Below are 18,552 nucleotides of genomic sequence, written 5' to 3' on the forward strand. Positions count from 1 at the left end.
ATCAAAGGGCTGCGCAGCCCTCAGAGTGACAGCACAGACAGCACAGACCACCCGTCTATTGCATTTCCCTTTTCTCAGCCTTGACTCCCAGCAGAGCCTGTGTGATAATGCGATGTGTTCTTAGAGCCAGCCCAGTTCCTGACGCGCTCAGCACAGAGGCAGCAGCCTGAGAGCTGTCCGTCAGCCAGACTCTCGACCTGAATCGGTCCACGCAGCAGATCTAGACAAATATATGCATTTTGAAAAGTGTGTCGCAAACACACATTCACAGACATGAACAGGTATACCGAGACAAGCGCACTCCGCACATAGTGTATGCCCCCATAGTGCAAATCAAATGAAAGCAAATTAATTGGCAACTTTTAATGATAATAAAGAGCATTGTAGGAATGTTCATTCTTAATTGGAGACATGGAGGCACCTGCACCTCGTTCCTTATGCACAATTCAAAATACGTGTCTATTCATTTGTCTATATATACTGTAAGTATTTTCCATCACAGCGGTGCAGTTGGGTCTGCCACTTGTTGTTTCTCATTGAGAGAGCAGCAGAACACGACGAGTGTGTCCGCAGACAACACTCACAGAGCCGGACCGCTATTGACCCTGAACCAATCCACACTGGAACCTGAAATGTCACAGCGGATGCACCGACTCTGCATCTTTGGTTTTGTTGACAAAAAGCATGCAGGGAGCCAGTGGTTTTGGTTGCCGTGGATACCATTTCAGGTGTTATTGGGTCTCCACAGTCTGCTGGCGCTCTGCACCATGGTCTGATGGGCTTCTGGGCCGGTTTGTGTGTGCGTGCATGTGCGTGTGCGTGTCTGTGTGTGTGTGTGTGTGTGTGTGTGCATGCGCACCGACGTGAGAGTGTGTAGCCAGCATATTGATGCTGGCTGAGATTGTTTTCTTTTTTTTCTTTGTCCATAATCTCCTTTTCCCCGTGTTCTTCTCCTTGTTTTCTATTCTCTTCTCTTCTCAGTGTTTCCTCTCCTCTCCTCTCCTCTGCTCTTTCCCATGGATTAACAACCCCGGATTTAAATCTGCCCCTCTCATTCTCTATTTAACCTCTCTATGTGTCATCTCTCTGCATTAATACTTCAGCTGTTCTCTCTCCCTTCCTCCTCACTTGGCGGGCCCATTTTGCCCCAGCAGCCCACTTGTAAAGGACTGAAAGGACCCATGGGACCAGAAGAAGCAGCGGGGAAGTCAACAGAGAGAAAGAAGTGGTAACGTTGAAGGGAAAATCTTGCTGTAAAAGTCTGGGGACGATGTAAAGCTGTCCAAGAGGATTTTATGGCGCACGCTGGATAACATTAAAACACTATTACAGTCAGACTCCTGGTCACAGGGAGAGATCTTCGTCTTCCTTCAGCCTTCTATGGTTTGTGTGGTGATGACACTCCTGTGGGAGTTAAACGGATATCTCACTTTGTATCATGATGAATGCAGTTAGTGAGGCATGAAGACTGGAAAGACAAACCTGGAGTATAGTTGTCATGACTTTTAGTACTGGAAGGTTGATACATATTGAGTTTTAAAAAGCTGATTATAAAATAATGGCAAACAGTAATGTAAATACGTAATGTAAACAACAAATGATGGTGCTCTCTGTCGGAAACATTATAAAACATTGTTTCTTAATTAACATAAACATATTTCTGTAATCTGTAATTTCTTGTTTCTACAGTATATTCCATATGCAGTAAGATAATATTGGTTGATTTATTGTCCTAGCTCTGAATAGTTTTCATAAACTAAATACTGGATGTGTCCGGGATCAAATCTTTCCATAACCAAATATAGCTGTAACCAAAAAGTAAAACCAGATCATGCCAACCACTAAAAGTCTTGCTCGCTCTGCCTAGCAACAGAGACGCACTTCACAGCTCCCAGTTGTGTGACACTAAGACAGTGTAGCCTCAAGGTTGTCGAGTCGCTTCTATCGGCGTCTTTATCAGGTGTACAACACTGCAAACTATCATAGCCGCTTTATGAAATATTAACAACACCCGAGTCGGGATCAGCACCTTCTTCTAGATTTACTGCGGTACGCTTGGACTCGCATACACACATGAAGATACTGCGTCCCATCATGTAAACATCAGCGGAACAGACAAAATATTAATCTGATTCTTGGAAACAAGAACGATCCTGCACTACAATTCAAGACTCCCTCTTGGCACACACACACACACACACACACACACACACACACACACACGCACAAACACACACAAAAAAAGCCACTTGAGTGTGAAACATGACACATTATCACTTTCTTATCGACAGCACAATGTCGAGAGGATCAATCTCAGTTCTCCGATAGGTAGATAGATAGATAGATAAATAGATAGATAGATAAATACATAAATACATAGATAGATAGATAAATAGATAGATAGATAGATAAATGATAGATAGATAGATAGATAGATAGATAGATAGATAGATAGATAGATAGATAGATAGATAGATAGATAAATAGATAAATAAATAGATAGATAGATAGATAAATAGATAGATAGATAGATAGATAGATAGATAACTGTACAGTAAGGAGACCTTACCTTCATGGCGCATCCATCTGTCGCTAGTCCACTCTCAAACACACGTGCTCTTCTAGTGTGTGATGAGAGAAACACAGAGATAGAGAGTGTGTGTGATCTGTCCCTTGCCCTGGAGTGCCCTGGAGTCTGGGAAGCGGAGTCGGCCCCTCTCTGTCGCACAAATGTAAATGCATGTGTGTGTGTGTGTGTGTGTGTGTGTGTGTGTGTGTGTGTGTGTGTGTGTGAGGGAAAGGGCTGCTCCTCCTGCCTGTTCTATGAATGAAAACTCAAACACAGAAGGACACACCTAAATCCTCACACAATGCTTATCTTCCTGTATCCATCCGTCCTCTGGTCACTTTCACCATCATCTCCTCTCCTCTCTATGCTTCCTGTCCTCCCTCCTCTCTGTCTCACTTTCCTCCTCTCCTCTCGTCTCACAGTATCGTGTGTTCATCCACCTCCTTCTAACTCTCCCTCCCTCCCTCTCCCCACCCTCTCCCAATAGGAAGCTCACATTTCTCTGTTCTCGACACAGAGGGAGGGAGGGAAGAGAGAATAAATACTAGATGGATGGTCCGGCTCTCCTCTGTTTTTCCCCCCTTGCCTTGTGCTCACTTATTAAATCTTCATGTGACTAAAACACAATTATACACACATTGTTAATTAGCAGTGAACCACTTGCAAACATTCAGAATATTATAAACTGCTAAACATGTCGGTTTGCTTTCTGCTTGATCACATGTGATGCAGCAAGATGCAATTACTGCACGCACACGCACACACACGCACACCCACACACACACACACACACACAAATGCATTCCTGCAATTGTTTGCGACTGAGGCGGAGGGAAGATGTCCTCGTGAAGTCATTCTTGGAGGTTAACTAAAGTATGCAAAGGCAGCACAGTGAGCTCCTGTAGAGTAGAGAGAGTACATCTTTTAAAGTCAGTCTCTGCCCTGCAGCTGTGTACTGACAAAGAAGGGCCGACAGAGGGCGCTGTTTCACTTCACAGGTCAGAGCATTACAATGTAGAAGCTGCAAAGGAAATATGTTATTGTTCCCAAGGGGAAATTCATTTATTATTTCAATTATTAAACTTAACGTTAACTGTTAATACTCAGTAGTATAAATGTAAAAGGGAGCAGATCATTATAAAGACTAGATATACAGTGTTTTATTTTCCTTTGTAAATATATTGTGTCTTTTATGGAGTACCCACTTGCAGATTTACTGCATTGGCAAAAAAACAAACAAAAAAAACATGAACATTATAACTGTAACTTAAACTTCACACGACCAACATTCACAAATCACTTGCAAAGGTTCCAATGGATGATATTTAGTTGAAGTTAAATATTGTTATGTTTGCCCGTGAGTGAATAAAATACAACAGTTAAGAAACCAGAACAATGCCATGTACACTTCTAAGCAGGAGCATTATCTGTGGCTAATATGATGACACTCTGAAGCACTCATCTCTGCGGTCCTTCAGAAGAAGTTGGAGAGTATTCGTATACATATATATATATATATATATATATATATATATATATATATATATATATGCAGCAGCTTGATATATGAAAGAAAAAAAAAGTTTAATCCTCCCTGCTGTACTTCCTGCTGTATTTCTGTTCATCTGATTTTCAAAATGTACAAACAAATCACTGTGTGAGCATCACGCCACGTGTTTAGCAGCTATAGGCAGCTTCTGTGAGATTTACTGTCGCTTATGGGGGGGGGGGGGGGGGGGGGGGAAACCTTGAATTCTGAGCTTCACCAACAAAAGACATCAGCTGCTCGGTGTTGTGATTTCGCCCTCTTCGCACAAGCAGAACATCCATCTGAAGCAGACGGTGATTTGCTACACCGGTGGCTATCAACTCATTCGAAGGCATGGATCTCAGGCGTGTGAAGACGGGATACAGACTCTAATGAAGCGATGACGGGACCGATGCACACGTTTCAAAGTTTCACGCTCCTTCTCAACACATCAAACAAATGTAGCCTCATTTAGCCTCTCCATCTGTATGGTTTAGAGATCTTCCTAAAGGGTCATCAACATGTCCAGCGTCACCTGCAGTCAGAGTTATGAAACAAACCACACAACCAAGAGGTTTGATCCCCAGAGCCTCAATGACCCTACTACATGTATATTCATCATACATGGCTCTGAATGAAAAGATCAGATATATTGCGGTAAATAAATCATAATCCCCACGGACAGGAAGGGATCTTTCATCAGAAGAACTTCCCACTTGAAGAGAAAGAATGCATGCGCTTTCCATAATACGTCTATAAGCGAGTGAATCAAGTTTGTTGGAATATAAAACAATAAAATCCTATTTAACCTCTGTTCTGAGCTAAATGCTGCACGTGTTCAAAGAGCCAGAGAGCATCTTTATGAGACATGAAGAGACTGTACCGCACAGATGTTGATCCCAGGTTTAAATCCTTCTGACACTTTGTGTGGATTTCACAGATCACTTTCCCAACTAAAATAACTACTCTTTGATTCTAATGACTTTTAGCTAATTGCCTAATTAGTTCAGCTCATGAAAAGGCATGGCTTCCAGTATAGTCTCACCATTAATCTGCCTCGGTGTGTGTGTGTGTGTGTGTATGCGTGTGTGCAAAGAGAGCGAGAGAGGTAACGTGTTTGGAGTCACACAGTATAAGAACAAAAAGAGCCAATTCAAATAAACGAGATGAGAGAGATTTAAAGCTCCCATAGGGTGAAACTGACAGCCGGCATACTTCAAACCCTTTTTGTCCTGTGGAGACATTCAATTAGCTCGTGTTGAAACTGATGGTGTTCATTATCGTGGCACTGGACGTTTACCACACACCTGCACACTCAGGTGTGTTCACAGAGACACACGGAACCCTTTTAGACAATAGCTCCCTCTACTGTTCTAAAATGGTATTAACACAATCACTCACACAGTAAGCATTCATTTGAACACCCTTGTTTAACGTTTATGTGTATACAAATCTATAATTACATAATGATATGTATATATAATAACATACAGTAGCACTCTCAAGGGTGCGTTATGCCTAATAGGTACGCTGATAATGCTTTTATACTTTAATATTGACTTTTCAGTCATTCTTAAAGCATGACTATATGTCCGTGTGCCATATTCTCTGACTGTGTCACAACTTTTCTACAAACACTTCCTCACTGCAGATGGATTTATGCCCAAATAGAAACAATAAAACACTGTTATTAATAAATGTCTCACCAGCAATAAGTCGAAAGGGCAGAATGAATGGTCACAATGTTGACGAGGATTGCTGTGATTCGGTTCAGCATTGAATCAACGACTGAATCGTCGGCCGCAGCATCAAACATTTTAAGGAGCAAACAGATGGGAGGGAGGAACACTTTAACTAAAAGCCAGAAGCCGGGGCCACAACTGAAGTAAAGTGAAGCTGAACTTGAGCCAAGCTGTCAAACAGGGGGCCAAACACCCCGAGCATCAGTTTAATTGGTACCCGCTCTCAAACACTCCATGCATCGATTATTTTTTGTGTCTGATTATAAAATTTTAATCACGATGGCGACATATCCCTCTCACAGAAATATAGCTCTCTTTTTGCCTCCCAAATGACCTTAATAACATGGGTAGGATGAGGTCCTCTCTCATTTCACTGGCTGTCTTCCATCTCCCACACAGAGAGAATATCCTGTCTAACGTGCGTGAGGAAAACACCCTTAATTATTGTTTCAGAATTGTTTTAAAAAAAATATTATGTTAAATTTTAAAACTGTAATCATTACAAATGAAATCCATCAACATTTTTGACATTTAATGAATCTTGCTAACATGAATCTTGAGAACCTTGTGCCATTAGATCACTATTTCTTACAATTTAATCAGATTCATTGAAGGGTAGTTCCACTCCACCTCCTCTAGTTCATAGTTTTTAAACTTTATAAAGTGGTATCTTGTGGTAACGCTGGGAGTTTTTTTGGAGTTTTTATCCCAGATGTGAGGAAGTACCTTGATTTGTCAAAAACAGATGTTTCCGTGTGGTTATTTCCTCAATTGAATTCCCAGAATATTTAATAAATTGCTATATGAGTTGGTAGTGCACCAAATAATTATTACTGAAATGCCGTCATTTTGTAAATTGGTTGAACCAATTTCGTTGTTTTTTTTTTTTGTTCATTCTCCAAATACAAACTTTATTCTTTGTATCTGTGATTGCGTGCTGACCAAATAGATTCCATAGATCCTTCTGTTGGCCATTCATACTTTTGATTTGCTACTCGATGGCATACTAGCGTCAGGAAGATGGATAAAGCTCATCAAAAGGTTATCCGTCAAACTTTTCAAGGCATATAATCAATACCTATCCTTTGAGCGGATTCAACTTCCAAATGTCCTGAACGCTTCACAATCTGCGCCATCGTCATCGCCACTCTCATGCAAGTGACATCAAACCTCTCAGACCACTTCGTGTCCAGGAGAGAAGCGGACCCGACTCGACGCGTCAGCACATGTCACCGTGGAATTGAAAATGCAATCAGGGCGAGAAGCCCCCGCTCTCCTCGGAGCTGCCGACCTTTGGAGGTCCCCTGGGAGATTCCACCGTCTCTGATGCCGACTGCCTCGTCCACTTAGAGTCCATCTTAAGAGCATACGGCGAACACACTTTTGGATCCAGTAACTGCCTCGTGAGAATCCTGAAATGGTCGTTCGCCTCAAATGCAATGTGCACTAGAAACCAAGCATGTAAGCTAACGTATCATAAAGGCATCCATACAGCCATAAACCAAAGACTCCTCATAGTAAAACATCCACTTAGATGCACTTAGTTTTAGAAGAGCAACCGCAGTCAGCATATAGGTTCATGTGACAGCTCATAACTCCATCAGCTGGCGCTCTGCTGTCTGTTTAAAGGACCTTTAGACGATAGCAAAAATGTCACAAGTTCACACTGTAGACGTGTAGGATCGTCATATTCTGATCATGTTAGTTGGTAAAACATATGGCGTAGCGACACTCACATTGTGGTATTTTGGTCCTAAATGTGTGTGCATTGTCACATTTGGATGGAGCCTCCCCCCCCACCCCCCAGGACTCTCTACATCTATGATGGACTTCTGTTCTGTGCATACCTATATCAGAGTATTTCACGTTTGTATTTTTCTCGGTGAACCTAAATGTTATATACACATCATACATCCTGGATGAATCGTGTTCAAAAAGTGTGTACGTGTGTGTGTGTGTGTGTGTGTGTGTGTGTGTGTGTGTGTGCGCGCGCGTGTGTTTGTGTGTGTGTAGGTCTGCTGATTCATCATCCTAGTTGGTTATGCAGACAGGCTCTGAAAGCACCTCTCTCTCGACGTGGCACTATTCCCCTCCGACATCAAATATTCAGCACACACCTTTCCCATTCGCTCCCCGATGCTAACTGTCTACAGAAGCCCCGTGTAGAATGTTTACCTGCAAGCGGCGAGTCTCCTAAGGACCTTACACCTGCTTTGTAACAGGAAGACAAAAGTAATTTCACAAAGAAATAAAAGAGAGTTTTGTGGAGTTGTAAAGTGGAAATAAAACTCCTTGTTCCCCCAGCAATGACAGAAGATCTCCCACGACATGTCACATTTAGAGACGGACACTTAACAGCGGTTCCTCAAGTTCCTCAACACCGTTTGACTGGGACACATCGAATATACTCCAAGGTGCTCCAGCATTCTTATGTGCACACAATTAGGGCTGCAAATGATTATTTAATTCATTGATTAATTTGATCATCGTCAGTTAATCAATTAATTGAGCAATCGTAGACATGTGAATACAGGGAAGAATAATTCAAATTCGAAGCAGCAAATCCTGGAGAGTAAGGACACTGGAACCAACAAACATATCACAAAAAGTTTGTGATAAACTTCCTGTAAATCGTCGTTGTCCAGTGGTGCCTCCAAAACAAAGCCTGATCTCCAGCACTTGGATATTATTACTTCTAATACTAATCCATTCTTCAATAATAATCCAGTTAAATATTAAAACGTTGCAGTCAACAGAAACCACTTCCTCTCAGATCTTTCACTGTGATGTTCTGAAACCCTTATTAATAAAGAAGAAGGCATACATCCATGTTTTGATTAAAACAACTTAACCTCCAGAGCCAACCTTTTTCCTCTGAGAACTCATTTGACAAATGGAAAGTGGTTTATAAGAGATTCATAGGACCATGTTGCACATTGCCAATAGCATAACATCATCTCTGACTTACTTTTCTGGTCCTTATGTAACATTTTAGCCACACACACAACACATTTGTCTTTCACATTAGTGAATTTCAACATTTGTGTTCCTCTTTCCTCATGAAAATAGCGTATTTTATTGCTTTCTATTGGCTTGGCTACGTTTGGCGGTTATAGTCAAATCAAATGCCAGTTTGCTAACATCACCTAACGTTAACTCTTAATTGACAGGTGATTATCAAATTCTATATTTTTTGTCAGAAGGAGGCAGGGGTGTCTTTGAATTTGATTGGATAGAAATTTAAACAGGCTAATAAAGTGACTGGTCTACAGTTTTAGTCGAATAGAGAGGGCTTTTTCAGTTCCTATTGCACTTATTTTGTCACAAAAATGTATTAAAAGTATTTATTGTATATATATATATATATATATATATATATATATATATATATAGAAGCACATCATTGTAGCTCTCAGATGTTAGTCTCATCATCTCAGCCTCATTCCATCTGTTCCTCACACCACAGCTCCAGTATTCAGAACTTACATGTTCCAGTTTGTCCTTCCTGCGAAGCCAGATGCCGGCTGAGTATTCCTTCTGCTGCACTGACGTTATTATGGAACTTGCTGGAATCCCGATAGCTGGCATGCCAACCCCTGACCCTTGACCCCTCAGCTCCATATTGCCAGCTGGGTGGTCTCTCGGTGTCGGTAAAAGGAATCAAATCAACTTGTTGATCTCCCGTTAACAGCCGAAGACAACTAGAGAACAAGCATTCAGCTCCAGTGTGTGGTCTTCTGACAGGATGTTGAGGTTGTGGTTAAGATAAGCTCAAAATATCAGAAAGCTTTCAGTATAACCTCAACTTTTTATCAAAAAAATGACAGAGAACTGAGTTTGAAGCATCACATTCCTCAAACGCATCCCCACAAAGCGTTCACTGTCGTCATATATCTCTGTGTTCATAAAGCGGGAGCATCCCTTGTCTTCACCACTATTGGCAAACGTCCACAGGCTGCAGGACATCCTCTTCCAACGTGGCTCCAGGAAGGCAGCTGGCTCATGCAGAGATCTGGATCGGGTTAAGTAGAGCACAGACCTGTTAGGCTCTCGGCACACCGGGGACTCCGACGACTCTGATCGGGACTTCCACTAATCCCGGCATCCCCCGGTGTGGGAGTGTATATGTGTGAGGAAGAGGAGGAGAGACGAGAAGGGAGGAGTTCTAGAAACACAGAGGAAGAGGTGAAAGAGAGAGAGGATGGAGAGAGTTGTGGAGATGCAGAGGCAGAGCCATAGAGGAAGGAAGGTCCCCCGAGTAAAAGGGACACCAGTGGAACCAGTGGCCCTGATGGCAGTCCATGGACTTGTTTCACTCCCCAAATTATCTCCTGTTCACTAGTTCTCTCATTCCAATTCCTCTTTTACTCCGACTCTTCTTTCTTTCAGATACTTCTGATCAGATCTCCTCATCCCTCTAAATGTCGCCAACTCTCTCTTTCTCTCTCTCTCTCTCTCTCTCAAAGTCTTTTGCTGCCTCCATGTACAGTCTTGTTCTCTCTTTCTTTAACACTCCCAACTGACAATTGTGTTTTTCTTTTCCTGATTCTGGTGTATTGCTTTTCTCTTTTGACCCTGTTAACCTGATGCTATCCCTGGATACACATATGCACCTCTGATCACACACACACACACACACACACACACACACACACACACACACACACACACACACACACACACACACACACACACACCTTGGCACATCACAGCAGAGTGGTGCAGTGAGGCTGCAGTAACGCTCTTCCTGCTTACACACTTTAATTGGCTTATAGCTGGCATTTGGGCAAAGCCACACATGCTTTGCACACACACGCAGCACGCACACGCACACGCACACACACACACACACACACACACACACACACACACACACACACACACACACACAATAGCTAAACATTGTGGCAAACAGCCAGTGCACTTTAACTCAAACTTGAAATAGAAACCATTATAATTAAGATTTGACTCTCAGCTGCTGCTGTTGAAACACTTTCAGCCAACCTTAGAATATCAAGATATTCTGCTTATTATATGAAACATATCTAAAAAGAAAATGTCAGGACATCTGGGTATCTATTTGTTTCCTTTGGGATAAGCACTACAATTTAATTAATTCAGGGACCTGTCAAAATGTGTCTTTATTTTCTGGTTGCGTCTCTATTGACCTGAATGGAGTAAAAACCTCCAAACTGCCATTATTACAATCTGCTGCTGCTACATGCACAAAAAAAAACATTCACTCTTTTTTTCCACAGGAAAAAAATGTTGGTGGCTCAATATTCCTTCCCAACGATGCCGAGTCATGCACATTCAACGAGGAAACTCGCAAACAACTCTTCCACCGAGTCCATCTCATTCAGTCCAATCCCACGTCCCTCTGCCGGCTGAGTGCGCTGCATCAGCGGCCATCAGAGGAAACGCTCGCTGAATACTGAGCAGGAGGGTTCACAGGAGAACTCACTGAACACGAGCCAACGCATAAACATTGAGCCACGCTAAGAGGCTTCTAGATTTAAGACCTAGAAATGGATCACATCCGCTGGCAGGCTCTAAATGTGTCCCCTGAATTGATGAAAAGCTTTAATTTCTCTATAGTGATAATGAAGCAGAACTAAATATTTCAACAAATTATCACTAACGGGCTCAACCAGCACCGAGACCAAAGTGTGTAATCAACACTTCTAACACCCAACACAATGTTGAAGCTGCAACACTCCTGAGGCAGGTGCAGAGGTTATGATACTATAACTCAGTATAATATATATATATATATATATATATATATATATATATATATATATATATATATATGCACTTGCATTGGATATACTGAAGACTGAAGTTATCTTTGTCTACTCGGAAGCAAACATGCTCTCAACTCTTTAGAAAGCATTGTGACACATTATATGAGGAACCTATCAAGCAGAAATTATGAATCAATAAACCTTCAATCTACCAAATACTTACAGCTCATACTCCAGATGAAGCACTGGAGTGATAGAATATACGTGCCTATTAGTGAGACTCAAAGTTGCTGAATAAATCCATTTGCTTCTTCCATTTTCAGTAAATTCTCAGGTAAATAATCGTCTTTTGACGACTGCTTTCCTGCTTTCCTGCCTATAGATGAAATTAACAGACATGACATGTGCCCAGTGCACTGATTATGAAGTATAGTTGTATCATTATTCCTCAAAATGTACTGCAAAACCGACAGATCACTGCCTCTATGCCCTGAAACTGATGGGCTTTCTTTCTTTCCCCTTTGAATTATTACAGCGACACAAACCAGCATTGCAATCACTGTTTGGAGTATTAATATGAATCTCTTTCATTATGTAAGAGAAAAAATGCAGCTGGGCGTGCTAAATAATTGATGACGTCACAAAGCTATAAAAGTCAGAATTGTTCATTGTTTTGCCGTTCACTGAATATAAATAAGTTTGTGTTTATTTTCACTGCGTATTACGATATATTCTTCTTCTTCTTCTTCTTAAATCCAGCCGACTGTCTGACTGTTTGGTATACATTCCCCTCAAGCACATCGCTGTGATGATTGCACCGCAGGCTTCAATGACCTTTCTTTTTACAGTGGCATCCAAAGATTAGTCAGCCAAATATGCCTCAGCCAAAATCAATAACTCCCCTCAATGATGAATAATCCTGAATAAGGAAAAGTTACCGTCCGTCCTGCAGAATGTGAGGATTAACTGTCGGGGGCCCTCTCCAGTAACAAAGTGCTGCAGAAGAAACCATCAAGTGTCTTTCATAATTCATATTTGAGCAGAATTCATCATTTAAAATGTGTCTGAAGTATAGTTTTTTTTCTTGCAGTCATCACTCTTGCAGTCGCGCTGCGTGTCACACACACTTGTGGCTCATCGCGGATCTCAGTACTTGTGACCTGTTCATTTTAACCTTGAAAAGTTAATGCCACACAGTCCACGTAATGATTCAAACTGTGTCATCTTATTTCTAGGGGGGCCAGGTCTCTTGTCTCACTACACCTGTATCCTCACAATGCTGCTTCCTTCTTCAGGCTGGAGGTAAAATAGTGCACATTTTACAGCTCTGATTAATGAGTACAGTATCTCATTGCTTCCGTGACACTTTATCCTTCTGTCTCTGTATTTATTCACTCCAATTCTCTCTCTTAGTGTCTAATCATCTGTGCTCTCTCATGCTGACTCCAGCACCAGTATAGGTAAACGGATCAGACTGCACGGTCTCTACAGTAGAAACCCGAGCTAATGGGATTGATTCCTCCCATCTTCCTTTCAGTCAACTAGGAGTGAGAATATAGGGGTTTGTACAAACTTCAGTGTAGATGTAATGTTTAAAAAAGAAATGCTTCTATGGAATAGGCTTCACCGATTATGCTGATGCATCATATAACCTCTGTGCTAATGGCAGGATGAAGTGCTCGACCTGAGAGATTTAGAAATATGGGGGTTACACTGACCGTTTAAAAATATATGAGGGTGGCTGGACAAGCTGCAGAATCTGCATGCAAAACAACATTGTCTAACGCAAGTACTGTGTTATATAATTATACTATATCACAAAATTGGGTAGGTACTTCAACATGAGAAAAGAATCAGTATCCACACATACAATGACGTTATTTATACTCAGAAAGTTAGTCTGTGTACTTGGTTATTGTTACTGTGCACGAGTTATTTAATGAAAGTCTTCATCTTTAATATTAATGAAAGTTTCTCGGCTGTAGCTAATGGGGAAGAACACCTCAAAGCCAGGGCAGGCTTCTTGTTTATCCAGTCGGGGGCAGTGAGCTCGCTTTTCAACAAAGACACCAGACAAAAGAAGAAGAAGAGACTCAAAAACACACTGGACAGTGAAGCTATGGCAGGAGACAAGGTCGGAGTTTTCAACTTTCCTTCACATTGTTGTCACCGTACTAACAAAACAACCCGCCTGACCGACACTGTCTCTCAGCGGTCCTCACTTTAGGCGGAGCGTATGACGTAACCTAGAACAGCTAGCAGGCTGCCGTCGCCTAGCAATCTGGTGTTCGTTAGCCTGAACCCAAATGCTAGCTAAAGTGTTGTTAGCCGGCTACGAACTAATTTACGTTAAAATAATATGAGATTAACGGCTAGGTGTATTGAGGTCGTACGGTGTCGTAAACACAAACTACATAAATACGTTGTTAAAAGAAAGAATGAGCTGATGACCCACTGCTAATATATCGCTGCTTTACGTTAGGTGATGTAACATAGCAACTGACGTTCTGTGTTAACACTATAACGTGTGCTCGCTGATGAATTAACGAGCTCTTATTGACCGTGACGTCATGTCAGGGCAGTGAATCAAACACTTTACGACAACAACAAGTGGACTGTTAGTTTCGAAGAATCGTAGCTCTGTGTGGCCTTTAACAGTAAAGGCAGGCCCAATGTAAACACGTTTTCTTTAAAAATGAACTTTTTAGTAAAAATCCTAGTTGTGAAAATGATATATTAATGTCAAAGATAGGATTGGTTTATTGGGTCTTCAGTGTTTTTAAGTTTAAGAATTATCAGCATGCACAGTTTGTGTGTACATGTATAATTTTGTTCTTATTTACAATGATTTCATGTTTTTAGATGCTGCTTTTTTATTTAGGAAACCCTTGTCAGCTAACATGTGTATCATTGTGTTATGCAGGGTCCTCTGGGCCAACTCAAGGACCTGGTAGAGCTAAAGGACCAGCTGGAAGATATTCAGAGACGGATGGAGGATGAGATACAGGCTGGGGTTCCTCCGGTAAAGATCACACATGCACTAATACGTACATGCAACAGTTAATCTGCCTTGAATTTTGCTCACGGGCAAGGCAGTTATTAAACATATGTAGATATGAAACCACTGGTCGGGCTACCTACTACCAGGTCTAACCTCTCCTTTCCATTTCTCCTAAGGGAGGCAGTCTGCTGGGTTCTCCCTTCCTGAAGGGTTTTCTGGCCGGGTACGTTGTTGCAAGGTTTCGCTCTTCAGCTTTGATGGGTGTTGCCATAGGAGCGTGTACAGGTATCTATGCAGCGCAAAGATATGCCGTGCCCAACATTGAAAACACCATCAAAGACTACATAAGCAACTTTAAAGGCGGTTCCAAATAAGAGGACCTGAAGACTAGAAGAGCAGGAGAGACATCTGCAAGCTTAGGGTGCCACTACAGCTGCAAACGGGAACAGATACACATTTCATTAAAACAACTTTTCTGTAGTTCTTATTTTCAGCTTCCACATAAATAGGGAAATTCTTCAGTAGCAAGCCAATTTATGGAGTAAGGGGACTCTTGCTTTGAATATGGGTGACTGACATATATTATACAGCATATGAGCATATAGGCAGAATGTGTAAAGGATTACAATTCAGATTATTAAAACAAAAGAGAAGCTGTATTTCTTTCCAATAAAGTCACTGATTGAATTTTAGACTGCTGCCTGGAAGAGAATCATTAAAACTGCCATAATTGATTTCTGTCCTGAACCCTATACTGCCCACAATATGGGCTTTCTGAAGATGTATTGATATATAATGAGACTGACCATTATCCAAATGTGCAGGCCAGCTGTGTTGGCAATTTCATCTCCTTTCTTTAGACGGTTCACTCGAGAGAAATGCACCATGTCACTTTTGCTGTAGATGTTTAGTCTCTCCAAGAGGAAATGTGTCATGTATTGCCCCCTAGTGGTCAGAAATCAATTACAGCAGCCTTTACTAATGTGCACTTTTTTTCACTCATGGTGATGTAGCTTGTACACATTTTCTCACCTCAAACTCAGGTGGCTCTTTAGTCTAAAACGTGTTGAAACCCTTCATGTTTGGAGGTGCCAGAGCTAAATCTGGTGTGGTGTGATTCTGTCTTGGCAGGGACAACACTCCTCACTCACCATGTGATTATAGGTCAATTTTTATTTTTAAATTCTAGAATTCATCTTTAGAGAGGTTCATGGAAAAATAACCTATGAATCCAAAAATGTCACACTCAGTTTAAAAAAATATATATTCCACCTCAAACTGCTTTAAAATTAAACTGTACGCCAAAGTGAATATTTTCTTGAAAGATGTAGATTTAATTGCACTTGTTTTACCAAAACATGAAAGTGTGTGTATTTGGAGTATTTTCTGAAAACTATATAATATTAACAGTGCCTACTCTGGTCTGAACGTGATATCATCATCTCATGCCATGTGTGCAATAGCCTTTCTCGATGGGGTATGGCATATGCTGGAAACTAGTTGATCTTTTGCAATTGTATGAATTTTAGGGATTTGAAGTTGTTACTTTGTCTTTCGACAAACAATTATTTTTGTTTTGTGTCCGAAGAAATATCAAAACCTGTCAAAGAAAATCTATGATACAGTGGTAACGTGTTTACTAAAAATGTGGTGTCGGCTTCATGCTTTTGATGAGTTGTTCCTACTGAAAAGGGTTCCATGAGAAAGACATTAGAAGTGTAAAATGGATAAATGTCAATATTACGTCCATAAATCATGTTGTTGCTGCAGGTCTGGAAACAAATAGTAGCACAATTGATAATACAGCAGAAATGCAGTCAGAATTTTCATTTTGCTGTGCAGATATTTCAAGTGGGTGGGATAACCTGAAAAAAAAAAAAAGATTTACAATTAAACCCACAAATAGGATTTATTTTTATGACCATAGGTACTGTATTGCTGCAGTTGACTTTAACGCACAATGATTGTGTACAGAGTCCGGTCTGTAACAAGTATTAGACATAAAAGAAGCCATATTTAAGTCCTTTTGGTTTGTGGAACGTGTGCTCTATGTTTGATAACTGGAAAACAGAAACAACTTGTGCCTATAGACGATCATCGTTACTGTCTTTGTATTTATTGCATGCTCTGTTTCTTTATTTACCGTCTTCTATTTCTGCATGTTTTATTCTTGCTTTTTAAGGCATACCTATCTTTGAACACTTGATATGCTGAAGTAGAATACGGGTCAATGGATGGTGCTTTATGTCACTGTCTTGTCATCATGGGCTTTCATTCGGTTTGAAATTCCTTTTGTGATATTGTTAAAGAAAACTGCCTGAATTATCATAAAGATTTTTATTTGGATTGTTCAAATAAATGGGGAAAAAATACAGTTAACCATTGTCTCAAAAGGGGAGTGTCCCTGTTTCCTAATTGTGCCCAAATGTGTGTCAATTTCTTTCCTCTCCCTTTTTAGCTAGACATTAAAGATTTTAAGTATATTTTGTTTTATTTACAAACGTCCCTACATAGAATTTTTTAATGTTTTAATCAAACTGACATGATATAATAGAAAATACAAAAACAACATACACATCTTTAACTTTAACCAGCCATACAAAAACACCTTCAGATGGTGGAATGTAATTAATAGCACCTCTGTCCATTTAGTATAGGTTTCAGAGCACTTGCAATAAACTGATAAGATGATGGAAAGCAGAGAAATGACCATACTTTTTATTTATTTATCAGCAGTATATGAAACCGTATATGCTTATCAAGTACTAACGACATGAAGGGAATTAGAAGTTGATGAATATGCAACATGTCGTGATTTGCTCGTGTCTGGAGGAGATGTCATCCGCTTCAATTACCCAGGAAAGAGAAACAGAAAAGGACAAAGTAAGCAGTAAAAAAGTCAAAAAAGCACTTTGTTTGGACAAAATTAAACTATACGTTGAAACTACAGCGGCATATAATAAGTTCCTACATACAGCAATGCTCACAGATATTAATGTATGGATACGTGGAGAAGCAGAGGAACTCCAGATGTGCACTCACCACAGTATCAAGCAGCATCAGGCAGAGTCAGCAGTTTGGATGGGCTGCCTACAAAGACGGAGACTTCACTGTCAACGGCATTGTAGCTCAAATACATGTTCACAAATAAGCATTATTTTAATAATTTAAATGTTTATATATTTTGAAACTGCATCAGAATTCAAAAAAGTGATTTGTGCTAATGGAATTACTTATGCCAGATGTAATTCATATAATTAAGTGCAGCATTTCATTCATATAATGTAAAAAAATAAGTGATTTCTCAAAAATTATTGGATCTACACTAAACGATAACTTCTTGTTCCCAGGCTCTTGGCGAAACCCAGCGTATATCCATGAACCTAAGCCCCCATAATGATGGAAATATAACTTCTTTGATTGAACAAAAGACAAATACAACATGAAACTGGTTCACAACTGCACGTAACGTAATCTATTATACATCCGACTTCATGAACAGTTATCTCGTCTCACCAGTGCGGAGAGACGCGCCGCAATGGCGTCCTTTTCTCGGGGCTCCAAGCTGCTGCCCGTCGGCCGGGTTCACGCACCAGCAGTGACCCACAAAGCACTGCTGCACCCGGTAGAGGCCGCGCTCGTCACAGGCCGGCCTGAAACCTGGCAGCTCCACGGGCTTCATACCAGCCGCCTCCAGCTGGCAGACAGTGGCCTGCTGAGTGACTGAGGGAGGAGAGGAGGTAAGTATGTGTGTGTGTGTGTGTATGAATATAGTAAATATAGACAGAACATACCGGTTTGTTCTGGGTCTTTGGTAGAAGTCTCCTGTGATACAATCAGTGAAACAAAACAGAAAACATCAGATTATATCATCTTCATCGGCATATATGCAACACAAAATTGGCAACGAGAACCACCAAAGATCGGTCGGAGATCAACGATCAATGACAATTCTATTTGCTTTA

The 18,552-nt window shown here is 40.8% G+C and overlaps 2 protein-coding genes across 2 annotated transcripts in view; one reads left to right on the forward strand and one right to left on the reverse strand.

Moving 5' to 3' along the window:
• Positions 1-9,460, reverse strand: part of LOC117744203 (inactive phospholipase D5-like) — a 41,313-nt gene extending 31,853 nt beyond the window's left edge. The window contains exon 1 of the mRNA XM_034552369.1: positions 9,326-9,460. Within this exon, the coding sequence (XP_034408260.1) occupies positions 9,326-9,460 (135 nt within the window). The remainder of the gene's footprint in view (positions 1-9,325) is intronic.
• A 4,154-nt stretch (positions 9,461-13,614) lies between these two features.
• On the forward strand, positions 13,615-16,964 carry LOC117743935 (SLC35A4 upstream open reading frame protein-like). The gene is made up of 3 exons (XM_034551917.1): positions 13,615-13,720; positions 14,510-14,608; positions 14,764-16,964. Exons 1-3 carry the CDS (start codon positions 13,706-13,708, stop codon positions 14,959-14,961), a joined length of 312 nt encoding a protein of 103 aa, XP_034407808.1. The 5' UTR covers positions 13,615-13,705; the 3' UTR covers positions 14,962-16,964.
• Positions 16,965-18,552: the final 1,588 nt, after the last annotated feature.

This window comes from Cyclopterus lumpus, chromosome 15, assembly GCF_009769545.1.
Source record: "Cyclopterus lumpus isolate fCycLum1 chromosome 15, fCycLum1.pri, whole genome shotgun sequence".
NCBI lineage: Eukaryota > Metazoa > Chordata > Actinopteri > Perciformes > Cyclopteridae > Cyclopterus > Cyclopterus lumpus.

What these genes read in the sequence shown, in the direction of transcription:
- LOC117743935 (XM_034551917.1), top strand. An exon ending in TACAGGCTGGGGTTCCTCCG is followed by an intron (nt 14,609 to 14,763) that starts GTAAAGATCACA and finishes ATTTCTCCTAAG; the next exon opens with GGAGGCAGTCTGCTGGGTTC.